Source organism: Saccopteryx bilineata, chromosome 2 (genome assembly GCF_036850765.1).
Source record: "Saccopteryx bilineata isolate mSacBil1 chromosome 2, mSacBil1_pri_phased_curated, whole genome shotgun sequence".
Classification (NCBI taxonomy): domain Eukaryota; kingdom Metazoa; phylum Chordata; class Mammalia; order Chiroptera; family Emballonuridae; genus Saccopteryx; species Saccopteryx bilineata.
In genome coordinates, this window is record NC_089491.1 from 276,925,133 (window position 1) to 276,949,659 (window position 24,527).

The 24,527-nt window shown below is 49.5% G+C and overlaps 1 protein-coding gene across 1 annotated transcript; it reads left to right on the forward strand.

Moving 5' to 3' along the window:
- The first annotated feature begins 1,216 nt into the window (after positions 1 to 1,216).
- On the forward strand, positions 1,217 to 16,019 carry ANHX (anomalous homeobox). Its single transcript, XM_066255081.1, has 7 exons — positions 1,217 to 1,812; positions 5,474 to 5,601; positions 7,568 to 7,691; positions 9,044 to 9,230; positions 9,645 to 9,753; positions 15,198 to 15,282; positions 15,505 to 16,019. Exons 1-7 carry the CDS (start codon positions 1,564 to 1,566, stop codon positions 15,601 to 15,603), a joined length of 981 nt encoding a protein of 326 aa, XP_066111178.1. The 5' UTR covers positions 1,217 to 1,563; the 3' UTR covers positions 15,604 to 16,019.
- The last annotated feature ends 8,508 nt before the right edge of the window (positions 16,020 to 24,527 follow it).

Genomic DNA, 24,527 nt, shown 5'->3' on the forward strand with positions numbered 1-24,527 from the left:
GCCCTGTAACCTCGCTTCCCTCGACGGGGAGAATCACAGGGCCCCCGAGTCAGGGCCGAGTGAAGTGGTGGTGTAGGTGATAACGCGTCCGCGGGTGGGCGCGGAGCCAGGATGACGGAGGGTCTCGTACTGGGGGGCGAGCACTGTGCATGGCCTTATGAAAAGTGTGGCATCATCTTCTAAAAACTTAGACGTCCTGCAGTACCGCCCATTAACTTCACCCCCAAGAGTCTGGTTCATAGAAACAAAGCACTATTTTTAAAAGCAATCACTAACAAGTTGTGCAAACATCCGCGGGTGAGAGGGAGATGTTTGAACAAGTTACCGCCCCTCTTTTCATGGAATAGTTTTCAGGACCATGCGAATGCGCCAGGAAATGTCTGTGGGATTAGCCGGATAAGCAGTCTCTGTGCTGTTAAAAACAGGTGTATGTATACATAGATTTGTATAAAAGAGAAAACTTCATTAATCCTCCAAGTCCATTTGCTACAACTTGGGTGATGGCAGAGTGGGATTTGTGGTGTAAAAGGTCAGTGCCTGCTGGGGTGCCCATCCTGGGACCTTTTCAGGTTACCTCAAGTCTCTCCACCTGTTGTCCTCACTTAGTGCCACCACTGAACAGCTGTGAAGGTGAGGAAGCCAGAGGGAGGCCCTGCAAGGGCGCATTCTGTTCTGTAGGGCTCTGTGTGTGTGGGTGAGATTTAAGGCAACATTAATTTTATTTATTTATTTTAGATTTTATTTACTCATTTTAGAGAGAGGGGACACAGAGAGAGAGACAGAGAGAGAGAAGGGGGAGTAGCAGAAAGCATCAACTCCCATATGTGCCTTGACTAGGCAAGCCCGGGGTTTTGAACTGGTGACCTCAGCGATCCAGATCGATGCTTTTCCCACTGCGCCACTGCAGGTCAGGTTAAGGCAACATTTAAATCTTTGTGCTTTTCAAATGGCAATTTTGAGGGTTTTGTTTTGTTTTTCAAAACCAAAATAGTTAAAATCAGATGGTACTAGTCCTGTTCCTGTAGGCCCCATGGCTCCTCTTTGTAGCAATGTAAATGGCATGTGCCTAGCCCTGGCCCACGGCACCTTCTAAGGGCTGGCAGAGGCCTCAGCTTCCATCTGGCAAATGCTTGGGAAATCTGATGACCCCAACACACATGGTCCCTGCCCCCATGGAGCCCAGAAGAGGAGTGAAATAAAACAATTATCACGTTTATGAATCACATGATAATAGGTTGGTTAGGGGACCAGGATGGTGCCTGTGTGAGGGGCACAGTGCGGGGGTGGGTATATGAAATGTTCAGAGGAGTGAGTGATGGCACCTAGCTCAATTGGGGTGCACAACCCAGAACTAAGGTGTTTTGGAGGGAGTAAAGGGAAATACCATGGACATCTGGTTCCCCTGCCTTTTCAAATAAATCCTCACTGTTGCTACCTTACAAGGGCCTGTGGCAAAAGAGGCCTCAGAATTGCTCTGAGGATTGATGGATAATCAGCCTGTGGTCAGCGCTGGCCATGGTCACAACTTTGATCTTGTTTGTAGAAGGTGTAACCTAACACAGGATGCAGAGCTTCCTGAAGCTGCTGAGGGGGGGTGGGGGCGTCAGCCCCCCCTTGGAAGAGCTGGTGACCCTCACTGGCAGGCTGTGCCGGGACCTCCAGGATGATCCCGCCCAGGTGCAGCCCTTGGTCATTGCTGTGCTGGACAGCCAACTTCGCCTGTACCTCCTGGACAACAAGGATGTGGCCCTGGTGTGTGCCCGTGTGCTGGCCCAGCAGGAGCAGCACCAGGCTGCCTGCCGGCTGTTGGAGGTAGGACTGGTCAGGGGGCAGGGAGGGCAAAGAGAGGGGCAGTAGCCACTACCAACCTAAACAAGACAGAATGTGCAGGGGTCAGCAAGAGCCTGGAGAGGGGTGCTATAAACAAGCCAGGATGGTCCAGTCTCACTTTACTAACTTCTAAGTAGCTGGGAAATATAACTTTAAAATGATCCGTGTATCAGCCCTGGCCGGTTGGCTCAGTGGTAGAGCGTCAGCCTGGCGTGCAGGAGTCCCGGGTTCAATTCCCGGCCAGGGCACACAGGAGAAGCGCCCATCTGCTTCTCCACCCCTCCCCCTCTCCTTCCTCTCTGTCTCTCTCTTCCCCTCCTGCAGCCAGGGCTCCATTGGAGCAAAGTTGGCCCCGGGCGCTGGGGATGGCTACATGGCCTCTGCCTCAGGCGCTAGAATGGCTCCGGATGCAACAGAGCAAAGCCCCAGATGGGTAGAGCATTGGCCCCTGGTGGGCATGCCGGGTGGATCCCGGTTGGGCGCATGTGGGAGTCTGACTGCCTCCCTGTTTCCAACTTCAGAAAAATACAAAGCAAACAAACAAATAAAATGATCCATGTATCAGATCCTTACTGAGTGGTGGTCCTGGCTTGGAAGGCCAGCATACCAACCAGTGAGTAAACAGACCCATGATCTCAGTCCCTCAGCTCAAGGTCAGCAGTTGGGACTTTTTTAAAAAATTTTTAATTTTTATTTAATTATTTATTCATTCATTTTAGGGAAGAGAGAGGAGAGAGAGACAGAGAGAGAGAAGAGGGGAGGAGCAGGAAGCATCAACTCCCATATGTGCCTTGACCAGGGAAATCAGAGTTTCAAACTGGCAACCTCAGTGTTCTAGGTCAATGCTTTATCCACTGTGCCACCACAGGTCAAGCAACAGTTGAGACTTTTGAAACCAAAAGTAGGCCCTGGCTGTTTGACTCAGTGGATAGAGTGTTAGTCCAGCATGCAGATGTCCTGGGTTTGATCCCCAGTCAGGGCACATTTGAGAAGCGACCATCTGCTTCTCTTCCCCTCCCTTTCCTTATTCTTTCTCTCTCTTCCCTCTTGCAGCCAGTGGCTCGTTTGGTCTGAGTGTCAGTCTCAGGCTTTGAGGATAGCTTAGTTGATTTAAGCATCAGCCCCAGATACGGGTTGCTAGGTGGATCCCGGTTGAGGTGCATGCAAGAGTCTGTCTCTCTATGTCCCCTCCTCTCACTTAAATACACACAAACACACGTGCGTGCGCGCGCGCGCACACACACACACACACACACACACAAAACCCACAAAAATATCACTGTCATTCTTCTGGTGGTACTGGGAACCTCCACTTGTTTGGTATCAAAACCTGACCTGTGTTAATGTGAAGGAATTTATGGTCTTCATTTATCCACTTAATGTGACAGCAGTTCATTTTCCTGCCTAAATATTAACATGGTTTTTTTTTTCCTTTTTTTTTTTTTTTTTTACAGGGACAGAGAAAGAGTCAGAGAGGGATAGATAGGGACAGACAGACAGGAACACAGAGAGCTGAGAAGCATCAACCATTAGTTTTTTGTTGCACACCTTAGTTGTTCATTGATTGCTTTCTCATATATGCCTTCACCAGGGGCTACAGTAGACCAAGTGACCCCTTGCTCAAGCCAGTGACCTTGGGCTCAAGTTGGTGAGCCTTGCTCAAACCAGATGAGCCCATGCTCAAGCTGGCGACCTCAGGGTCTTGAACCTGGGTCCTCCGCTTTCCATTCTGACACTCTATCCACTGAGCCACCGCCTGGTCAGGCTTAACATGTTGGATTGTAGGATGCTGCCTGCCCCAGATGAAAATCTGAGAAATCCTAAATTCTAAAGTATAAACAGCTCGCCTGACCTGTGGTGGTGCAGTGGATAAAGCGTCGACCTGGAAGTGCTGAGGTCGCCGGTTCGAAACCCTGGGCTTGCCTGGTCAAGGCACATATGGGAGTTGATGCTTCCAGCTCCTCCACCCCTTCTCTCTCTCTGTCTCTCCTCTCTCTCTCTCTCTCTGTCTTTCCCTCTCCTCTCTAAAATGAATAAATAAATAAATTTTAAAATACAAACAGCTCAAAGGTGGTACTGGGAACCAGTAAGGGATTTGGGGGCCTGTCTTGTCCAGTTTTACCTCATATTATATAGTCCATGCACAATTCATGCTGAGTTTTCCTTAAAGGTACTCAGTTCTTCCCAGTTCTTTATATTTCCACTCCTTCCCCTCCAAGCTGTGGGGTATTCTCTGGCCCCTCGATCTGCCTTCATGCAGCAGCTGGAGGAGCTTGTAAAAGCGCAGATGGGCCACGTGTGCCCCATGACTGAGCTGAGCCTGCCTGCTCTCCTGCTTGGCCCCACAAACTCCGCTCGGCTTCTCTCCCGTGGCCACACTGGATCCCTGGCTGCTTCTAGAATTCCTAAGATCCTTATTTGTTCCCTGAGCTATTCACATGTCATTCCCTCTGCCAGGGGCGGGTGCCTTCCCACCTCTCTGGCTTCTGCTTTAAATGGCACCCCACCTAGGTTTATCTACCAGTGCAGCCCCACATTCCACCCTGAGAGTCCTTCAGCTCATAATTAGAATCCTCTTATTTGTCAGTTTGTGCTTCCTCTGCCTGTGGGCCCCGTGAGGGAGGGGCTACCTCTGTTCTCATTACAGGGTCGATGACACTCAGTATAACACCTGGGACATGGGAGGGACTTGGTCTTTTTAATATATCCAAATAAATGGATGAAATAAAGAAACAAGGGAGCCCACAGTTAAGAGTTGTAATAACTACCATGAAGACAGCAGTAATGAAATGTGTGAATGACACCAGTGAGAAAAACTCCCAGGAGAGGGATTATAAAGGCCAGCAACGTCTCTGAGGAGGTAGTGTGAAGCTTAGACCTCAGAGGTAATGATGGGGCTAGCACACCAACAAAGGATACTTCCTGCCCAGGGCCACATCCTGCAGGTAGGAAAGTTCCTGTGTGTTCTCTGATTCTTGTGCCTGAGGCTGATGGCTGATCCTGGCAGGAGACTACAAGTAACAGCTCAGCAAAATGGGCTTTTTCTGATTCTCACTACCTCTCTTGCCAGAAAACACTGGAGTTAATGACAAGAAACACACACACTGACCACGGTATCTAGGGAGGCCAGTGCCAGGCATCCTTGGCTATATTCAAAGTCTGGTTATGTGAACAACTCACACTGGGCACAGACCAGGCCCCCTTCATGCCACTTAGCTCAGAAAGTACTTGCTGAGGACAGAGGAGCTAGCCCTGCTGGTGGGAGAAAAGTCTCATCTAAGACATGAGTCAAGCTTCCGAACCTCAGATCTGACATGCCTTCTAGCACAGCTCTATTGTGTAGCCGCTGGCCAGTCATCTGCCACCCCTTTGCCTCATGCTCCTCACCTGTAAGGAGTCACTGAAAGCACTGCTCACCTGTGTGCTTTGTGGGAGGGCTGAAGTGCTGATGTGAGTCATTGATGAGCTGGGCCACCAGGGACAGCACTAGGCCCAGTGGGGATTGAGCACTGGCCATCTGGTCGTGTCCTTGCTGCTTGGCACATCAGTGAGCAGTTAACCTTTCCAGGGATCAGGTTGGGTTAGATTGTGGTGCTACAGGGTGGGTGAAGGGGGATAGGTCTCAGCAGGCTCTTCTTGGCAGGGATGCCGGGTGCCAGGAGGCAGCCAGGAGCTGGTGCAGCTCTGGAACAACATTCACTACCATCTGGTCATGAAGAGGCTCGGTGTGGCCAAGCTGACCCCGGTGCAAAAGTTCCGCTGCAGGAAGAGGTATGGTCACTGGGCTTTATTTGTTCTTATTCCCTGGGGTTCCCAAGGGCTGTGTCATCTAAAACCACAGAAAAGCTTAGGTGAAACAGGTAGGGTGATAAGGGCAGGAAAAGCCAGATGAAGCACCTGGTCAAAGGTAATAGGTTTATTATCAGACAATGTGCCTGACACAAGTCTACCCTCCACCTGCTTAGCTGGCACGTGATTGCATTCCCACCTTTGTTAGCAGGCAAGGAGAGGGAGTGGTTCCCAGGACTCAGGCAGAAAGTTTTAGCTGCAGTAAGAGCCACTGCCCTCAGTGAGGGCTCCACAGGCAGGGAATGTGACCTCACTACCCTCTTCTGGAAGTCGCCCAGCACACGTGCCTCAGGTCAGGCTCTGCAGGTGTTTTGGGTTTTAGCACTGGCCCTCAGGTCTGCAGGACCTCTAAAGAGAGTGCTACAAGCAGTAACGAGCTGTGTGTAGTGCTCAGAAGGTTGCCTGGCACATGACAGATACTAAGTAGGAGTAGGGGCTTTATAATAATCACCATGGCTTGAGCAGGCAGTAAAGCAGTGGATAGAACATCAGACTGAGACCTGGAGGACCCAGGTTCGAAACCCTGAGGTCACCAACTTGAGTGCACAGTCACTGGCTGGAGCATGGGATCATAGACATGACCCCATGGTCGCTTGCTTGAAGCCTAAAGTCGCTGGCTTGAGCAAGGGGTCACTGACTCTGCTGTAGCCCCAAGGCTATGAGAAAGCAGTCAATAACTAAAGTGCACCTGACCAGGTGGTGGCACAGTGGATAGAGCATCGGACTGGGATGCAGAAGACCCAGGTTCGAGACCCTGAGGTCGCCAGCTTGAATGCGGGCTCATCTGATTTGAGCCAAAGCCCACCAGCTTGAGCTTGCTCACATGAGAAAGCAATCAATGAACAACTAAGGTGTCGCAACGAAAAACTGATGATTGATGCTTCTCATCTCTCCGTTTCTGTCTGTCTGTCCCTATCTATCCCTCTCTCTGTCTCTGTAAAAAAAAATAATAATAACTAAGGTGCCACAACAAAGAATTGATGCTTCTCATCTCTCCCTTTCTGTCTGTCCTTCTCTGTCTCTATCTCTGTCACAAAAAAAGGGGGGAATGTAATGTATTGTTTTTGCTGTAGGGAGGGGTCTTTAGTACAGGCCCCTGCAATTCTTGGAGGAGAGACCCGAGCAAGCAGGTGGCAGTCCCCAGGGCCATAAGAAGGATGTGACATTAGAGCCATAGTAGATGGTTACTGCAAGAGCAAAGGCAGTAGGTTCTTGAAGTCTCTGGAAGTGGCCGAAGAAAGGTTTTTGTGAAGATAGATTTTAGAGGATTTGGTAATGGCTTGAAAGTGTTGAAGAAGGAAAAAACTAAAGCTAGACTCCAGTGCTCCTGGCCTGAGTGGCTGCAATATGGTAGTTTCTCACTGAGTTGCACAGGATGTGTGTGTGTGTGTGTGGGGGGGGTGGATTTGGAGATCTGGGATCAAGCTCCATTTGGGATGAGTGGGATTTTTTTTTACATGTGTGGGGTCTGTTGAGTTGGTGTTTGGATATAAAATCTTGTGTAGACAGGATATATACAGGATATATAGAAGATATACCAGTTTTCTTTTGCAAAAATTCAAATATACACACAGTAGAGCGTAACCAACCTCAATCTCATCATCTAGCTTCAACATGGCCATTTGTCAACTTTGGCATTTCATTGAGTAGTACTTGGAAGACCTATTGAGACCTCTGTTCATGTGTGGAGTACAGTTTGGGACCAGGCGAGCACATCCTTCTTGTCCTTTCAGGAGATGGGCCCCTGGGACTTTGCAGCACAGAGAGGGAGGAGAAGAAGCGGCCAGTGAGATGAGAGGAAGTGCTGGGGTGCCTAGTATTTTGTAACATATGAGCTGTATCCAGTAGAAGGGGTAACTATAACCACTTTCTCACTACCCTCATCCAGGAACCCACCGCCTTCCTCCCTGTGTCCTGAAGGCTTGAAGAGCCGGAACTTCCCCAAAGAAGTTCGCCAGAAGTTGCATGACTTTGCCTTGGATGTAAGCAGCAGCCCCAGCAAGGCTGAGCGGGTAAGAGAGTTAGGCCAGACAACCCTCCCCTTAGCCCAGTGGTAGTCAACCTGGTCCCTACCACCCACTAGTAGGTGTTCCAGCTTTCATCATGGGCGGTAGTGGAGCAACCAAAGTATAAATAAAAAGATATATTTAACTATAGTAAGTTGTTATATAAAGATTTATGCTGCCAAACTTAGCAAAAATCCGACATAAAGTACTTGGTGATTATTATTATATGCTTTAACTTGCTATAACTCTGCTTTATAAATTATAAAGTAAAGTTACTTCCCAACTTTATAAATCACCATTACCGTGGGCGGCTAGAAAATTTTACTACTAACAGAGATACAAAAGTGGGTGGTAGGTATAAAAAGATTGACTACCCCTGCCTTAGCTGATCTTCAAAAGTGGGCGGTAGGTATAAAAAGGTTGACTACCCCTGCCTTAGCTGATCTCCACCCTTAAGTGACACCCTGCCCTTAGATAACACCACACACATACACCCCTTCCCAGTGGCTCCTCTGCTAGAGCGCTCTTGGTCTCCAGCTATCCTTGAACCATCCTGGGTACAGGGGCTCAGTGTTTGGCAAGCATAGAAGGTCCAGCCTGCACAGTTAATAGGTTTTTTTCGCGTGGGGTCGCGTGTGGCTTCAACAGATGGTCACTGAGCACCCGCGATGGCCAGGCACGGGGTACCAGGGTGAGGCGTGCTGAGTCTCTCTGCCTTCGTGGAGCTTCCAGATTTGGGGAGGCACATGCCCGTGGAGCCCAGTACCAGCTGAGGCCCGAAGCAGGAGGCAGGGGAGGGAAATTTGCAGGGGAAGGCGCTATGGGGCGGGAGGGAGTTTCCTTCTGTTCAGAGATCTGGTCCTATATCCCCTGCACCCATTCTCTTCCGTATCTAGTTGGTAAGGCTTTGCTGTATTTGGTCCATCTAATCTACCGCATCAAGTCATCAAAGGGTTTCCAGGTGGTCGCTCTGCCCACTTCTGGTCCTTGTCCAATCAAGGGGCTCGTATAGTGTTTGTTCCACCCATTTTGCCCCTGTCCAATTAGCAGGGCCTTGGTAGTGAGCTCCCGTCCATTCCCGTCCAATTGTCAGGGCTCTTCCAGTGGTCTCCCGCCTGCTTTTCTCTACCGCGTCTTACCTGTAGGTCATTCCTCGCGATAGCCACGCCCACTTCCATTGCCCCCCCCCCAACCGGAAGGACTCCTAGTGATCTCTTCGCCCTCCTCGACTGCGTAGTTTTGTGCTAGCTCCTGAAGAAGGGAAGGGCACGCGTCAGGGTTCCACGTGGTCTCTCAGGAGCAGCTGCTGGTCCGCGGCGCGGACGGAATTGGGGCTCGACGCTCGTTGTTTCCGGCAGGAGACCCTGGCCGCGGAGACCAGCCTAACCCCAGACCAGGTCTACAACTGGTTTGCCAACTACTGGTGGCGCCAGAGGGCCGGTCTTCAGCGCGTGGAGCCAGCCGGGGACGCGTCGGAGGAGCTCCTGCTACCCTCAGGCCACCGCCACGTCGGCTTCGGGTGGGCGCACCAGCCTCCGTGGTCAGGTGAGAGGCCTTAGGGCCGGGCTGGCTGGAGGCGGACCTCGGACGTCTGTCGTTGCACCCCGTGTCCAGGGCCTCGCCTGGGTAGGACACTCTGGTTACATGGGCGCCACGCCCGGGACCTGCACGTTCGGGACTTGAACCCTTAAAGATGGAGAACGTGGACGCTGAGGGTCAGGTGAACCTGCGGCCCCCGTTTTGTGTTTAGAGGCCGCTGTGTGGCCAAGGTCAGAAGTCAGTAGGTTTGGGACATGAGCCCAGCATTAGAACGGAGAGTGTCGTATTTCAGGCCAGAGATGGATCAAGCGATAGAAAATATTGGGAGGACTCCAGCCAGCTGGGCTACGTTTACCTGCTGGGGAGGAGGCTGGGACTTGAGCTTCATCCAGCCTCCTCTCCTATCTGATTGGTTTTCAGCAGGAGGTGACAACGATGGGCCTGCACAGTCCCTGGTGCAGTGGAAGCCACTGGCACTGCGGTCAGACTTTTCTGGAGATAAGACTGTGCCAAGACCCGTGACTCCCAGGTACGGTTGCCCCCACAGGCTGGGGATCTTCTCCCTGTTCAGCTCCTCCACCTTCAGCAGGAGACTTGGTCTGGCACCTGACCTGCGGACTGACACCACCCAAAGGTGTCTCTGTAGCCAAACACCCGTGATCTCCCTGCCTTGCTTTTCTCACCGGTGAAATGGGGAGTTGTAGGACCTGCCATGTGAATTGTTGCAAAGATTACTGGTGTGGGGAGGGGGTGGGTTGACAAAAACCTAGGATCGCCATCTGAGACATTGTAAGCATTTATGGAATGTTATTACTTTGCATTATCGACTGCCTAGTACAGTATTCCTTTAAGATCAACCAACATTTATTCAACCTACCATTAGGGTCTTCATGGTAAATCCCAGTTTTCAGTATTGTGGAATAATGATTGATTGAAGGTCCTTGTAAATAAATGAAATGCTAACCTATCTTAGATTTCCAGTAATCGTATTTCTTTATTTTGACAGAGAGAGGGACAGATAGGGACAGACAGACAGGAAGGAGAGAGATAAGCACCAGTCCTTCTTTGGGGCTGCTTAGTTGTTTATCAATTGCTTTCATCTGTGTCTTGATGGTGGGGGAGGGCTACAGCAGAGTGACCCCTTGCTCAAGCCTGTGACCTTAGGCTTCAAGCTAGCAACCTTGGGCTTCAAGCCAGCGACCCTGCGCTCAAGCTGTTGAGCCCACACTCAAGCTGGATGAGCCCATGCTTAAGCCAGTGACCTTGGGGCTTCGAACCTGGGTCTTCCGTGTCCCAGTCCGATGCTTTGTCCACTGTGTCACCAGCTGGTCAGAGCAGTATTTTTATTTTTATTTTTTTTACAGAGACAGAGTCAGAGAGAAGGATAGACAGGGACAGACAGGAAGAGAGAGAGATGAGAAGCATCAATCATTAGTTTTTTGTTGCACGTTGCAATACCTTAGTTGTTCATTGATTGTTTTCTCATGTGCGCCTTGACCGCGGGCCTTCAGCAGACCAAGTAACCCCTTGCTCGAGTCAGCGACCTTGGGCTCAAGCTGGTGAGCTTTTGCTCAAACCAGATGAGCCCGCATTCAAGCTGGTGACCTCAGGGTCTCAAACCTGGGTCCTTGGCATCCCAGTCCGACACTCTCTCCACTGCGCCATTGCCTGGTCAGGCCAGAGCAGTATTTTTAAGTGTCTAGTGAGTTTGCAGCCACAGGGAGGACAGTGAAGGCAGCGATATTAGGGAGTGGTGGGCCCCACACCATCAGTGACTTCCCTGGCCTGAACGAGCCTTTGTCTACCAAGGGACAATGTTGGCGGTGTTTTCCAGGTCTCTGCAGAGTGATAAGGTGTACCAAGAAGGGCCTGGCCACAATCCTGCCACTGTCCCCTACATCTACACTGACCCTGGACTCAGTGTGCTGGATGCCTGTAGCAACACTCTGGACCCCTCTTTAGTTGCCCCCAAGTCATGGCCGAAGTCCCTTTCACTGGTATCCTCCAGGGACATTTCCTTTCAGACTGGACAGCTGGTCCACAGTCATGGGCTGGATTTCACGGTGCACCCTGCAGACGCTTCCATGCCTGTTGCCACTTTTGCTAAGCCCAGCTCCTCAGGTGAGTTTGATGTATACATACCATGAGTTTCTGCACTGGAGGCTACAATTACTGGTGTCTGTTGGAGGGCAGAGAGGTGTGTTAAGGTCCCGAACTTTGCCCTTGAGTCTGTGTTTGATTAGAACCAGAAGTAATGTACCTGAAGCATGCTCTTCCCTCCTACAAACAACTCAGGTAGTATTATTTATTTATTTATATGAAAGACACAGAGAGGAATAGACAGGAAGGGAGAAGAAAGCATCAACTTATAGTTGCAGCACCTTAGTTGTTCATTGATTGCTTTCTCATATGTGCCTTGATGGGGGAAAGGGTGCTCCAGCCAAGCCAGTGACCTTGGGCTTCAAGCCAACAACCTCTGGGCTCAAGCCAGTGTCATGGGGTTGGGTCATGTCTATGACCCCGTACTCAAGCTGGCAACCTCGGGGTTTCGAACCTAGATCTTCAGCATCACATGTCAACACTCTATCCACTGCGCTACCACCTGGTCAGGGTATTGATTTATTCTTGTATGTGCCCTGACTGTGGATTGAACCTAAAACCATCCAGTATAGGGACAACAATGTAACTAACCAAGATGCCTGGTCAAGGTATTGTCTGTAAGAGTAAAAGATATTTTGAGATATTTTGTGAAAGTATAGGAGAGAAGGGGGCAAGGTAAAGTTTTGTCACCTTGTACCTCAGTGAAATCTTGGTGAAACCTAAGGTCAAATGTGAAGATGACATAGAAGTCTAAGTCCCGTGTTCGTCCTCACGTGGCAGTGAGGGGAGAGGCAGATTCAAATGCTGAGTCATTTGGGTGGTGACAGTGTAAGGTCTGAAATGACAAAGCAGAATTAGGCTTTGTTTTGTCCTCTGGAAGCCTGATGGAGCTGCTGAGAGTCAGTTGTGGCCGTTTCTTCAGGGAGGGTGGCTACGGCCTGGGGACAGCCAGGTTGGATGCTCCTGTCCTGCAGGTCTTGGCTGTTCTGCCCATGAGCCGACCCCTTCCTCCTCACATCAGATTGTGGACTTTCCTCCTGTGCAGGATTTGCTGATCCACCCAGCAGCGACCCCCAGAGCACATACCTGGAGGAGGGTCTGGGCACCAGCGTAGGACAGGCAGGCAGCTTCCTGGTGACACAGCCACCACGGCAGGGTTCAGAATTCATCCTCCCTGAGAGGTAAGCCTGTAGAGGCACGGGCTTAGGCGGTACTTTCCACAGGCTGTGCAGGGACTCGGGCCTGGTATACAAACGCCTGCTGGGATGGAGCCAACGAAGTCCTTTGCTTGCAGGTTTCTGGGAGCTGCAACAATTCCCTAGCCTGCATCTCCTAAGCAGAAGAGGGTAAATTTTCATTTAGACAAAAGAACACCGCCTGACCAAGCGGTGACGCAGTGGATAGAGCATCAGACTCGGACATGGAGAACGCAGGTTCGAGACCCTGAGGTCGCCAACTTGAGCGTGGGCTCATCTGGTTTGAGCACAGCTCACCAGCTTGGACCCAAGGTCGCTGGCTCAAGCAAGGGGTTACTCAGTCTGCTGAAGGTCGATGGTTAAGGCACATATGAGAAAGCAATCAGTGAATGCAAAACTAATGATTGATGCTTCTCATCTCTCTCCATTCCTGTCTGTCTGACTCTCTCTCTGTAAAAAAAAAAGATCCTGAAAGGACTTTCACAAAGTAGTATCTCACTGGAGCTTGGAACTGTCCCACAAGGACAGAGGCCGCTCACTGGGAGATCACCCTATGCAGAGTTTCCCTACTTTCCCCAGGCACTATCTCATCCAGTACTATTTGAAATTCTCCTTTAAAAAAAAGAAAAAGAAAAAAAAAGAAACACAGGAAACATGAGAGTTGACATGGACATCTGTCCTGTGAATGCTGCTCAGTCCTCTTCCCTGAGATTGCCCTGGGCCCCAGCAGCCTCTTTCTGGCATTTTCTCTTCCCCAGGTAAAGGCGGTCAGAGTTTCTGAGCAGCAAAAAGATCCTGCAACTTTATATCCAAGTTGTAATTTAAAGGGTCTTGGGGCCCTGGCCAGTTTGCTCAGTGGATAGAGCATTGGCCCAGCATACAGACATCCTGGGTTCCATCTCTGGTCAGGGCACACAGGAGAAGTGATCATTTGCTTCTGTTCCCCTTCTCTTTCTCTTCCCCTCTTGCAGCCAGGGGCCTGACTGGTTTGAGTGTTGGCCCCAGGCACTGAGGATAGCTCAGCTGGTCTCAGCGTGGGCTTCAGGCACTGAGGATAGCTTAGTTGAATGAGCATTGGCTGCAGATAGGTTGCCGGGTGATCCTGGTCAGGGCGCATGTGGGAGTCTTTCTATCTCCCCTCCTTACACACACACACACACACACACACACACACACACACACACTGCCTAGGTGCTGTGGACTATGTCCTTGGGGCTGGGTCCAGGAGATTGCAGACATGATGGATGAAGGAGTGTGTTTCAGGTAGGGGTCCACTGCTGGAGGAGAGAATCTCTGAGAGTTACTCCAAGGACCATATCCTCAGGATTTGGGTATCTGATCAGGCAGCTGAAGACCAGGTGTCCAGTGAGGGCAGAATTATAGGGGAACATGAGAGGTGGGCAGTCTCCACAAATCTCAGGCTCTGCTCCTTATGAAGCAGCCAGATGGGAGGAGAATCACAGCCATGTAGATGGACACAGTCTTCTGTCATGACCAGGTGTCCAGCCACAGCCCATCTGTGTTCTGATTTGACAGTCTTTATTTCTTTTTAAAAAAGTTTCATTGGGGCAGTTGGCAATCAATAAACGACATATGTAGGTGATGCCGATGGTACTTTTCTGAACGTGACTTATAATCCAGTACAAAGCCATAATGTGCTGAGGCTGAGTCTTGCAGGTTGGTTCCCCACCTCTACCCTTGCCAACCCCAGGACCAAAGAGCTGCTTTCCGTAACTGCATTGGCTAGGATTTAGTTTTTATGCAATCATACAGTTCATACTTGGTTTTGGTCTGGCTTATTCCACTTGGCCAGACTGCTGGCTTTGCCCTGCTGCCTGTGTCCATAGTCATGTAGTGTTGCTGAGTCTCATCTTTCGTGTGGGTGGGTCATGGTTGTTGACTCATCCCCTGGTGGGGGGGGGGGCATTTGGGAGTCCCAGGTTTGGGTCTCTGGTGCCTATTCTAAGACCTGAGTCACATGCACTTCCATACATTTTGTGTCTATGCTGTCCAAGCACACGTAGGAGTGGAATGGCTGGGTCAAGGGTCATGATTGATTCCCTTTTTAAGGAATTGCCAGACACTTGTCCGTAGTAGCTTCCGGTCTCGTCTCACCTTCCCTGCAGCTCCCTCTGGTATGCTCGTAGGGTCCTCTTCTCTCCTTCACAGCTAGGCCTGTCCCTTCCATGTGTGATCTCTTCCTTCATGTTTCTTCTCTGTGAGCCTGCTCTGACACCCTCCAGCCCTGTGTTTTCTAGCTGCCAGTTCATGGACTAGTGCACCAGAAATTTCATGCTGGTCCATGAAGGGGTCAGCCGCTCAATATTGCTTGACAGTTATATATAGATCCAATCATCTTAGTCAAATTCACTTATGCTCAGGTTGACTTCTGCCTTAGTGGTCCCCGAAATTATTCTCCTGTTTTCACCAGTTCTCAAGTGTAAAAAGGTTGGAAACCACTTCTGTAACCCACCCAAGCCACTTGCTTCAGATATCACACAGGCCCTTCTAGCACCGTGCACCAGGGGGGCCTTGACAGAGGAGAGTTTCTGAGTGTTCAGCACTTGAAAGGGCGCCCGATAAGCAGAACCCTTCAGGGCACACTTCTCACGGGGTGGATGGTGTGACCTGGTACCACCTAGAGACAAGGCCTGTTCTGACATGGCCTCTTTTCTAGCTTCCCAGAGCTGGCACCTTCCCTGTCTGTATTCCCCAGCCCTGTACCTGCTGTGGAGCTGAGCGAGCCCCCACCATCCAGCCAGGTGAGGCTTTCCTAGGAGGGTAGCAGGTTTCCTTCCTACTTCTGGATCAGCTCATGCCTTCGGAGTGAATCAGCCAGCCAAAGATGAACCAGGGTGTGGAGACCTTGAGGCTGGATGTCAGTGGAACGGGAGCTGGGGTGTGGGTGCTGTGGGGCAGGGTGTCCAGGTGGGTGGGTAGAGTCAGAGGTTGCCTGTGTGTGTAATGCTCTGTTGTCTTTCCAGGTGCAGTGTCCCAACAGCCAGGCCTACAGCGATGCCTCCAGCGATGCCTTCTGGGGTGCTAGGATGCTCCTTGAGCTCTCGGGTGGCAGCCTGGGCTGAGCTGCTCCTTGAAGCCAGGCCAGTGCCCGAAGAAGCAGGTGTGGACATTTGGCCATTCAACACAAGTTATAGAGCTTATCCTGATGAAAAAAGGAGGTCCCCCAAGTTCTCTGGGGGGTTCCACTGAGATGCGTCATGGGCTCTTTGGCCCATGCCATGTTCAGATAGTTTGGCAACTCCCAATGTTTGAAGAAGCCTTTGAGAAGCATCCAGGAGACTCGAGTCCAGGGTGGGCGTGTGCCACTCAGGCAGTGGGAGATCGCAGTATCTGTCTCCTGGTAGGTTGTAGGCAGGGAAGGCCTTTCTAGAAACAGGAAACTGTTCCATTGTTGCCGACCACCTTCCCACCTGTCCTGTGACGGGCCAAAGTCCCACCCACCTAACTTGGCACTCACATGTCTGTGGGGCTTCTACTGAGAGGCTGTGTGGTGGCCCAGCAAAGTGTGGTGGGTGCAGTTCACTCTCAAGTTGTAATTCATTATGTTTGCAAAACATGTTCTATTCAATTAAAGTTTAATATTCTGAACACCTTGTTTTTATTCACTGAATACCTGTCCTTGTCACTCCCTGGCTATCAGTCCCCATCCATGATTTCAGAACATGTGTTCATTAACCCTGTTGATAGACATTCGTGCTGTTTCTCGTGTCCATTTTTAACTTCCATGGTGAACATCTCTGTCTCCTGGCCTTTAGCTAATTATTGTGCTGTGGAAACAAGGAACTGCCCTGGTGTGGAAGCAGCAATATCCAAGCACGCAGGCTGCCAGGGGCTGTGTGCATCTCCTTGTACACATGACCCCCTTTTGAACAGGTGGTGTTGACACCAAGAACTGTCACTTCCAAGAATAGACCCTTGATCCTTACCTTTCCCATTGTGTTAATATGTATGTTGAGAGACTTACAATACAACAGTAGCAAAGTCAAGGCCATGCCCCTGGGGCTCAGGGTTCGATGGGGGAGATATGAACAGCGGGCAGTTGTAGGTAGTTGCCAATAGGATGGTGTGAATGTGGGATGTTTGAGGACCTGGGTTATGTGGGAAACCAGTTCTTGAGTGATGGGACACTGGGAGCTCCCTGGGGAGGAGGCATCTCAGTTGACACCACCAGAGTTCAGCCAGAACAGCTGCAGGACCAGCAGAATCTTCTCCCTCCACACCTGCCATCTTGTGTGCATTTTGAGAAAAACAGTCCAGCCTGACCTGTGGCACAGTGGATCAAGTGCCGACCTGGAACTCGGAGATCTTGAGTTGGAAACCAAGGTACATATGGAAGTTGATGCTTCCCCCCTTCTTCTTTCTCTCTCTCTGTCCTATACCTCTCTAAAATGAATTTAAAAAAAAAATATATATATATATGCTGTGTGTGTATATATATACGTACTGGTCAGCTCTTAAATGTTTCAAAAGTGCATCTCTGCTGCCATCTGGTGTGCATCTGGGAATAGCACTTTTTTTTCTGACAGTCACAGAAAGACGGACAGACGGAGAGAGATGAGAAGCATCAGGTCTTCACTGCAGTACCTTAGTTGTTTATTGATTACCAAACATCTGTTATTGTCATGTTGCAAGGGCGCAGTGTATGTCCAAGGCATCTCCCATCACCCCCAGCTCCAGATGTCTGTTTCCATAATGGTAGGAACTAAAGTGCATGGGAGAAAGCTCACCACTCTCAGGTGGGACTCCTCTCCATGGAAACAAAATCCAAAGCTTACATGACCCCTCCTAGGCGGGGCCCCTCACCAGTCAGAAGACCCAGCCTTGCTGTACCATGACTCCTGTGGTAGGACCCCCTTCTTACATCACAAGATTTAGAGCCAAGGTGATCAAACCTAGACCCTCTACTCAGTTGCGACCCTTCCACACGGTCAAATGACACAGAGCAGATGTGACAGTTATGCCACCCAGTGCTCTCAGGTAAAGACCTTTCCTTGCACTCATGTGGATCAAAAATGATGTGACATCTTCCTTACTTTCTCTAGGAGGGACCTCCCCACAGACGCACAGGTTCCAGAGCTGATGTGACAGGACCCCCCATTCTCTCTGGTGGGCCTGTTTCCTATGCTCACAGGGAACAGAACCAATGTGACGGGACTCCCTGTGTCAAGCGAGACCCCTTCCACAATGACAGGACCCAGAACTTACCGGCACGACCCCTTACTTTCACAAGGCAGAGCCTTCTTCCTGTGAGAGGACCCCCTCTTACTTCACTGTCTCATATGAATATGAATTCACCTTGAGCATGTATTGGGTTGGGGAATAAGTTCGTAGTGTTTTTATATTTTATTTTACAACGATTTGTTTGCTGTTTGGCAAAGGGTAAGTATTCATTCGATAAAACTCTTTCTGCTCTACAAAACTATGTTAATTGTATTTTTGAGTTATTTAATTTTTTATTAGTTTTGAGGCTTAGAAATGGAATACCCAGGAGGCAAAAATCAACATTTTCGACACCTGCTCTTCTTTGCTTTTCATCGAGGTCAAAAAGCTGCCGAAGCAGCCCGGGACATTTGCGACGTGTATGGAGAAGGTGTCACAGGTGAGTCTACAGCACGGAAATGGTTTGCAAAGTTCAAAAATGGCGACTTTGACGTCGATGACACGTGCCGCAGCGGAAGGCCTTCTGAATTCGATGAAGAACTGGGAAATGCTCGAAAAGAATGCCATGGTCAACAAGGAGCTCTACATTGCCTAGCTACACCGCGTGAATGAGGCTATTCGACTGAAAAGAGCTGATCGACATGGTCAAACCATACTCCCTCACAACAATGCCAGGCCCCATGTTGCACAAGTCGTCAAAGCCGCACTCCAAGAGCTCGAATGGGAGGTCCTTCAGCATCCGCCGTATTCTCCGGACCTTGCACCGACCAATTACCATCTTTTTCGCTCCCTGTCAAACCATATGAAGGGCGTTACCTTCGATAACAAAGAGGTCCTTAAAAACTGACTCAACAACTTCTTTGACACCAGACCGGGCGATTTTTGGCGGAACGGCATCAACAAATTGGTCGAGAGGTGGGAAGAGGTTGTAAACAGCAACGGCGAATATATAATTGATTAACTTATTGATATAATTATTGTTTTTTGTTTAAATAAAAGTCTTCGGTAAAAACGCTACGAACTTATTCCCCAACTCAATATATATCAATATGTTGAGTATCTCTTGTTCATCTGATTAAGTTCATTTGATTATTACCACAGCTGTTGGGACTTATAAGGTACGAGGAAAATATATTTGTCTGTTTTTTATCCCTCATTCTGTCGAGATGAGAAACTAACTTCAGGAAAGTGCTGCAGCTGAGATGTGGACATCTGCCAGCCAGGGTTACTGTTATTTTTGTTCACTGTCAGCGGTTTGGGTTAATTTTTGTAGGATTTGGTGGATTTATGTATGCTCCCTCATTTACACTGGCATGAAAACACATTTGGGAAACTAGCTGCTTGGACTCAGAGAGTCATCAGTTTTCTGTATTGAGTCCTGGCTGTGTTTACATTGTGAGGATCCGGTTCAGCTCCTACATCTATTGTGTGGAAACTTGGGCCCGTTGTCTGGCTCCGTGTCTGGAGTTTGGCTGTGAGGTCTGTGTTACAGATGTGGATTCATTCTCTGGAGTCTGTGGTTGAATATTGAGCTGTGTGGCATCTGGGGTGTGGGGTCCCTCTGTGTCTGTCTCCTTGTCCTGGTTTCTCTTGTGGGGCCCACACACAGATCTAGCTGTAAGATGTAATATGTGGCATCTGGTGTCCAAGTTCTTGTGTCAGTCTCTTGTGTCTGGCATTTGGGTTCCAGGGTCTGACTTGGGTCTGGAGAACAGTGTTTGGTTTGGGGCCTGGGGCCCTGGGTCCTCCTTTTGGTTTAGGGTCTGTTGTTGATTGGGTGGAGGAATGCAAGGTCTATGTCTGGGGTACCGAGTCTGTCTGTGGCCTCTGTCTGGTGTCTGTCAGTAATGGTTGTTGTGTTTTCATAGACAGGTAGCTGGCTATTGGTGGGAAAAGAGAGGTAAGGAAATTGCACATTATATTTTATAAATATAAGAAAGCCTGTTTTAGGAAGAAACTTCAATATTCTATTTAGCTTAAGCTTAATCAGCATGAAAACTCAAGTATTTCTAGGCTTGATGGCCCATTTCAAGAATCCATTCTGTTCTCAGAAGTTCATTGTCCTCTGCATTCCATTTGGGCAAGAGTGAGTGAAGGAGGCTCAGGTCATCACACACTGGAAGGTGTCGCAGTTCCTAGCCATGGACTCAGATAACCCACATTGGCAAATTGAGAGCTAAATTACAAAATGAATAGGGTGGAGCCCTGGCCGGGTAGCTCAGTGGGTTAGAGTGTCCTCCCAATATGTCAGGGCTGTGGGTTTGATCCTGGGTCAGGACATATGTAAGAAGCAACCATTGAATACTTAAATAAGTGGAACAACAAATCAATGTTTCTCTCTCTCGCCCTCTGTCTGTCTCCCCTACCCCTTCTTGCTCTCTAAAATCAATAAATAGCCTGACCTGTGGCGGGACAGTGAAGAAAGCATGGAGCTGGAAATGCTTAGTTTGCTGGTTAGAAACCTCAAGCTTTTCTGGGCAAGACACATAGGAAAAACAACTACCAGTTGATGCTTCCCGCTCCTCCCCAGCTTTCTCTGTCTTCTATCTCTAAAATTAATAAATAAAAACTTTAAAAATAATTAATTTTTAAAAAAGAATCGGTTGGAGAGTCCCATCATTACAGAGACCCCAGGTAAGGCCATATGAACTATTGCTACAGCTTGAGGATCTCAAATTGGATGCCAGGAAGGAGTTTAGGGAAAACAGCCCAGCGGCCTGTGGGTCTGGCCCCTCTGTACCATAGCTGCTCGCTTCTGGGGATGGCCAAGGGCAAGTCACAGTAATGGTGGAGGTTATGGGCACTGAGTCCTTCTGCCCTTTTATTCTGGATGCCTCCCCTTTTCAGGTGGCCCCTCAGTGTCCCTTCTCAGACTGTGGTCTCCAAGGAATGAAGAGGTTGTGAGAGTGCAAGGGCTGGGAGGGTGTCCCTGGCTAAGCCTGGGCTTCCGGGTGCTCGGCCACATTAGTTTATTATTGGCCTGGATGTCAGCTGGGGAACGGCAAGGACAGAGTACAGGAGAGATGTCCTGAGCTCCAGGGTCTCACATGCCATGTGGTGGTGGCTGCAGAGAGGAGGGGACTGATAGGATTGAACCAGCCACCTCTGCATCTCAGCAAAATAGGACGGAGGGAGAGAGTTCTGGTCACATGGTCGGCTGGAGCTAACATGCACCACTTTCCTCAAACATCACAGCCACCCGAGAGGGAGTTCTCCCCATCTGACAGATGCAGAGACTGAGGTTTCATTTATTTGGCTGAAATCACACAGCTTGCAGGTGGTGGAACCAGAAGTCAGCTCTCGAGTTTATTCCAAGCCTGTGGGAAGCTCCTGTCAGGTGAAGCCTCAGAGGAAGGACACATGGGTAGAAGCAGACTGGTGCTCTGGACAGAACAGATTTTTTTTATTTTTTATTTATTCATTTTAGAGAGAGGAGAGAAAGAGACAGAGAGAGAAGGGGGCGAGAAGCAGGAAGCATCAACTCCCATATGTGCCTTGACCGGGCGAGCCCAGGGTTTTGAACCGGCGACCTCAGCGTTCCAGGTCGACGCTTTATCCACTGTGCCACCACAGGTCAGGCTGGACAGAACAGATTTTAAAATGCCATCATCAGAGAGGGAGGGGGTAGAAGTGGGGAGGGCACTCTTAAAGGGATCTGTTGTTGGTTGAGCACCTGGGAAGGGCCAAGCCATCTCCTCCCTCGCCACCTATCCTATCTCATTTCCTGCCCAAGTTCCACCCCAGTCACCACTGTGAGAGCAAGGCAAGGTGGACCATCAGGTTATGTGCAGGTTTTCTTAAAAACATATTAAAAAAAAAAAAAAGTATAATATTCAACACAAGGTTACAAGAAGTACTTGGATTGCTCGATTTGTCCAGGATACTGTGAGTGTGCATTTTTCTGGCTCATCTTGGATCATCGGTTCTGGAATTTGAACTGTGTTAGAATCAGTCTTTAGTTCAAATAACTGTGAAATGGAGATAATAATTGTCCCTGTCTCATTCGGCGAATGGGAGCAATAGGTAAGGTGAGGTAGGTGAGGGTCTTAAAGTAGGAATTATTACCAGGTCTGGATTCTCATTTACTGCAGTGGGCAGTGCTGTTGCCTAATTTTTATTTTTTTTGTCTTTTTTTAAAAAATTGCATCTAGAGAGGGGAAGGAGGAGAGGGAGACAGCAGCATCAATCTGTTCCTGTATGTGCCCCAGCCTAGGATTGAACCAGCCACCTCTGCATCTCAGCATGATGCTGCAACCAACGGAGCCATCCAGCCAGGGCGTTTGCTGTTTTGTTTTGAATATCTATACTTGGATCAACATCACAGTGGATCCGTCTAGGAAAAACCCGCAAAACTGTTTTTGCTGCCATCTCGTGGCCATCTTGAGTATAACAGGTAAAAGTCACCAGAAAGTTTTTTCCTCTGCTGCTATCTGGTGTACAATTTTAAATGAAAAGCTGAGTACATGTAACCAAAACTGTCAACCTACTTTTGCACCACCGATGTGTTTTTTCTCATTTTTTTCACTGTGAATCTCTTTGCACGCTTATGTTTTAGGGACGGCGCGAGGCGGGGAGCACAGCGAGAGGGGGCGCACGGCGTGAGGTGGGGACAGTGCAGGAGACTTCCCGGTGGAGGGGTCACTGGAAAGGAGCTCCAGCCTCGCCTTATAGAGGGGCTTCCTCCCGGGAGGGGATAACTCCCTGGAGAGGGACTCCGTCCTAGGATTTGGTGGCCTTCCGAGTGAGGGGGGCCTCCCTCTGTAGAGTGGCGCTCCTTCCATGGACCAGCGCCCCTCACTGGAGATGTTTAGTGAGGGGAGAGAGCCTCCCCCTCCCCCCTTGTCAACTTAAGCAACGTCCAGACCTGTAGAATTTTTATGAGTTTATTTGAGCCAAACTGTCAACAATTGCTGGTAATCAAAGTCTCAGCGGATTGAGGCCCTGGCCGGTTGGCTCAGTGGTAGAGCGTCGGCCTGGCGTGCAGAAGTCCCGGTCCCGGCCAGGGCACAGAGGAGAAGTGCCCATCTGCTTCTCCACCCCTCCCCCTCTCCTTCCTCTCTGTCTCTCTCTTCCCCTCCCGCAGCCAAGGCTCCATTGGAGCAAAGATGGCCCGGGCGCTGGGGATGGCTCCTTGGCCTCTGCCCCAGGCGCTAGAGTGGCTCTGGTCGCGGCAGAGCGATGCCCCCGGAGGGGCAGAGCGTCGCACCCTGGTGGGCATGCTGGGTGGATCCCGGTCGGGCGCATGCGGGAGTCTGACTGTCTCTCCCCATTTCTAGCTTAGGAAAAAAAAAAAAAAAAGTCTCAGCGGATTGAAAAAATGATCTGAAAAATGGCGGTCTTCCCTATGTTTTGTATATCACAGTCAAAGCGGAATACAATGTGGGGTTACATGAAATTGATTGGTGATAGAGTAGGGAGACCGAGAACGCAAAGCAGGGAAATCTGTGGTACTGGTTAAAAGTAAAAATGTATATACTGAAATTTACGTTGGCAGGAATAAAATAGCTAACTGTGATAATAACAGCAATGGGGTGGTTGGATTCTGCTCTGGTGATATGCTTGCTCTGAGGAGTGAAGGAAAAAATTACCCTTACATTTCAAAGGTATGCTATTGTTAGGTAGGATAGATAGGCACCAGGGCAGGGAAAGGGGGTGGGGAATGAAGGGGATTTTATCTCACCCACTGAAGGAGGGGGTCAGTGGTCATTCGGTCTGCAGAACAAAACCACCAGATGTCCAAACGGCCTTGAAACACTGTATGTTGGTCAGAATATTAGCGAAAGGGAACCTTGGAAGTTACAGTTAAAAAGTATATGATCTCTAAGACCTCAACAAGTAGCGGTGCTCAGACTAGCTGAGTTGCCCACTTGTGCTTTGTGCCAAGTGCACAGCTTTGCTTAATGAACTGCTTGCGCCTGACCAGGCAGTGGTGCAGTGGATAGAGCATCGGACTGGGATGCGGAGGACCCAGGTTCGAGACCCTGAGGCCGCCAGCTTGAGCGTAGGCTCATCTGGTTTGAGCAAAAGCTCACCAGCTTGGACCCAAGGTCTCTGGCTCAAGCAAGGGGTCACTCAGTCTGCTGAAGGCCTGCGGTCAAGGCACATATGAGAAAACAATCAATGAACAACTAAGGTGTGCAACGAAAAACTGATGATTGATGCTTCTTCTCATCTCTCTCCATTCCTGTCTGTCCATCCCTATCTATCCCTCTCTCTGACTCTCTCTGTCCCTGTAAAAAAAATAAAAATAAAATAAAAAATAGAAAAATAATCTGCTTGCTTTGCTTGAACACTGCATCCTGTCTCTCCCCTGAATTCTTTCTCATCTAAGAAGTTCCCCTGGACATGAGTTTTCCCTGGTGCCATTATCAGGTATATTATTGTAGATGCAAAAGATGACAGGCTCAATTAAAGTAAGCTTTTGACTTTTGTTAAAGAAAAATACCTCCCTAGGACATGACTGCCCACCACAAACTGCTTTTGGTTAGAAAGTTTTTATTTCAGACCATACTGTGGTTATTTTAGGTCTCTGAGTTTGTAAGGTCACCATGCAAGTCTCTCCGGAGCTTGTCAGGTTCAGCATGTGGCCCCTTTTTTTGTCCTCACCCTCCTCAGAGAGACGCTGGCTTCCTAAAGAAGCGCTTCCCTGCCCTAGTAGAGCTCTAGCTCTATGTCGATCAGGCATCCCTGATTCGACTTCCCCATGCAGTAAGACACTCCTGCTTAGCAGCAGGGCTGGCAGCCGCTTTGAGACTACTGTTGAGGAGGCTATGATGATTCTACTTTTTGGTACTGAGACCAATTGCCAACCAAAAGAAAGACACGA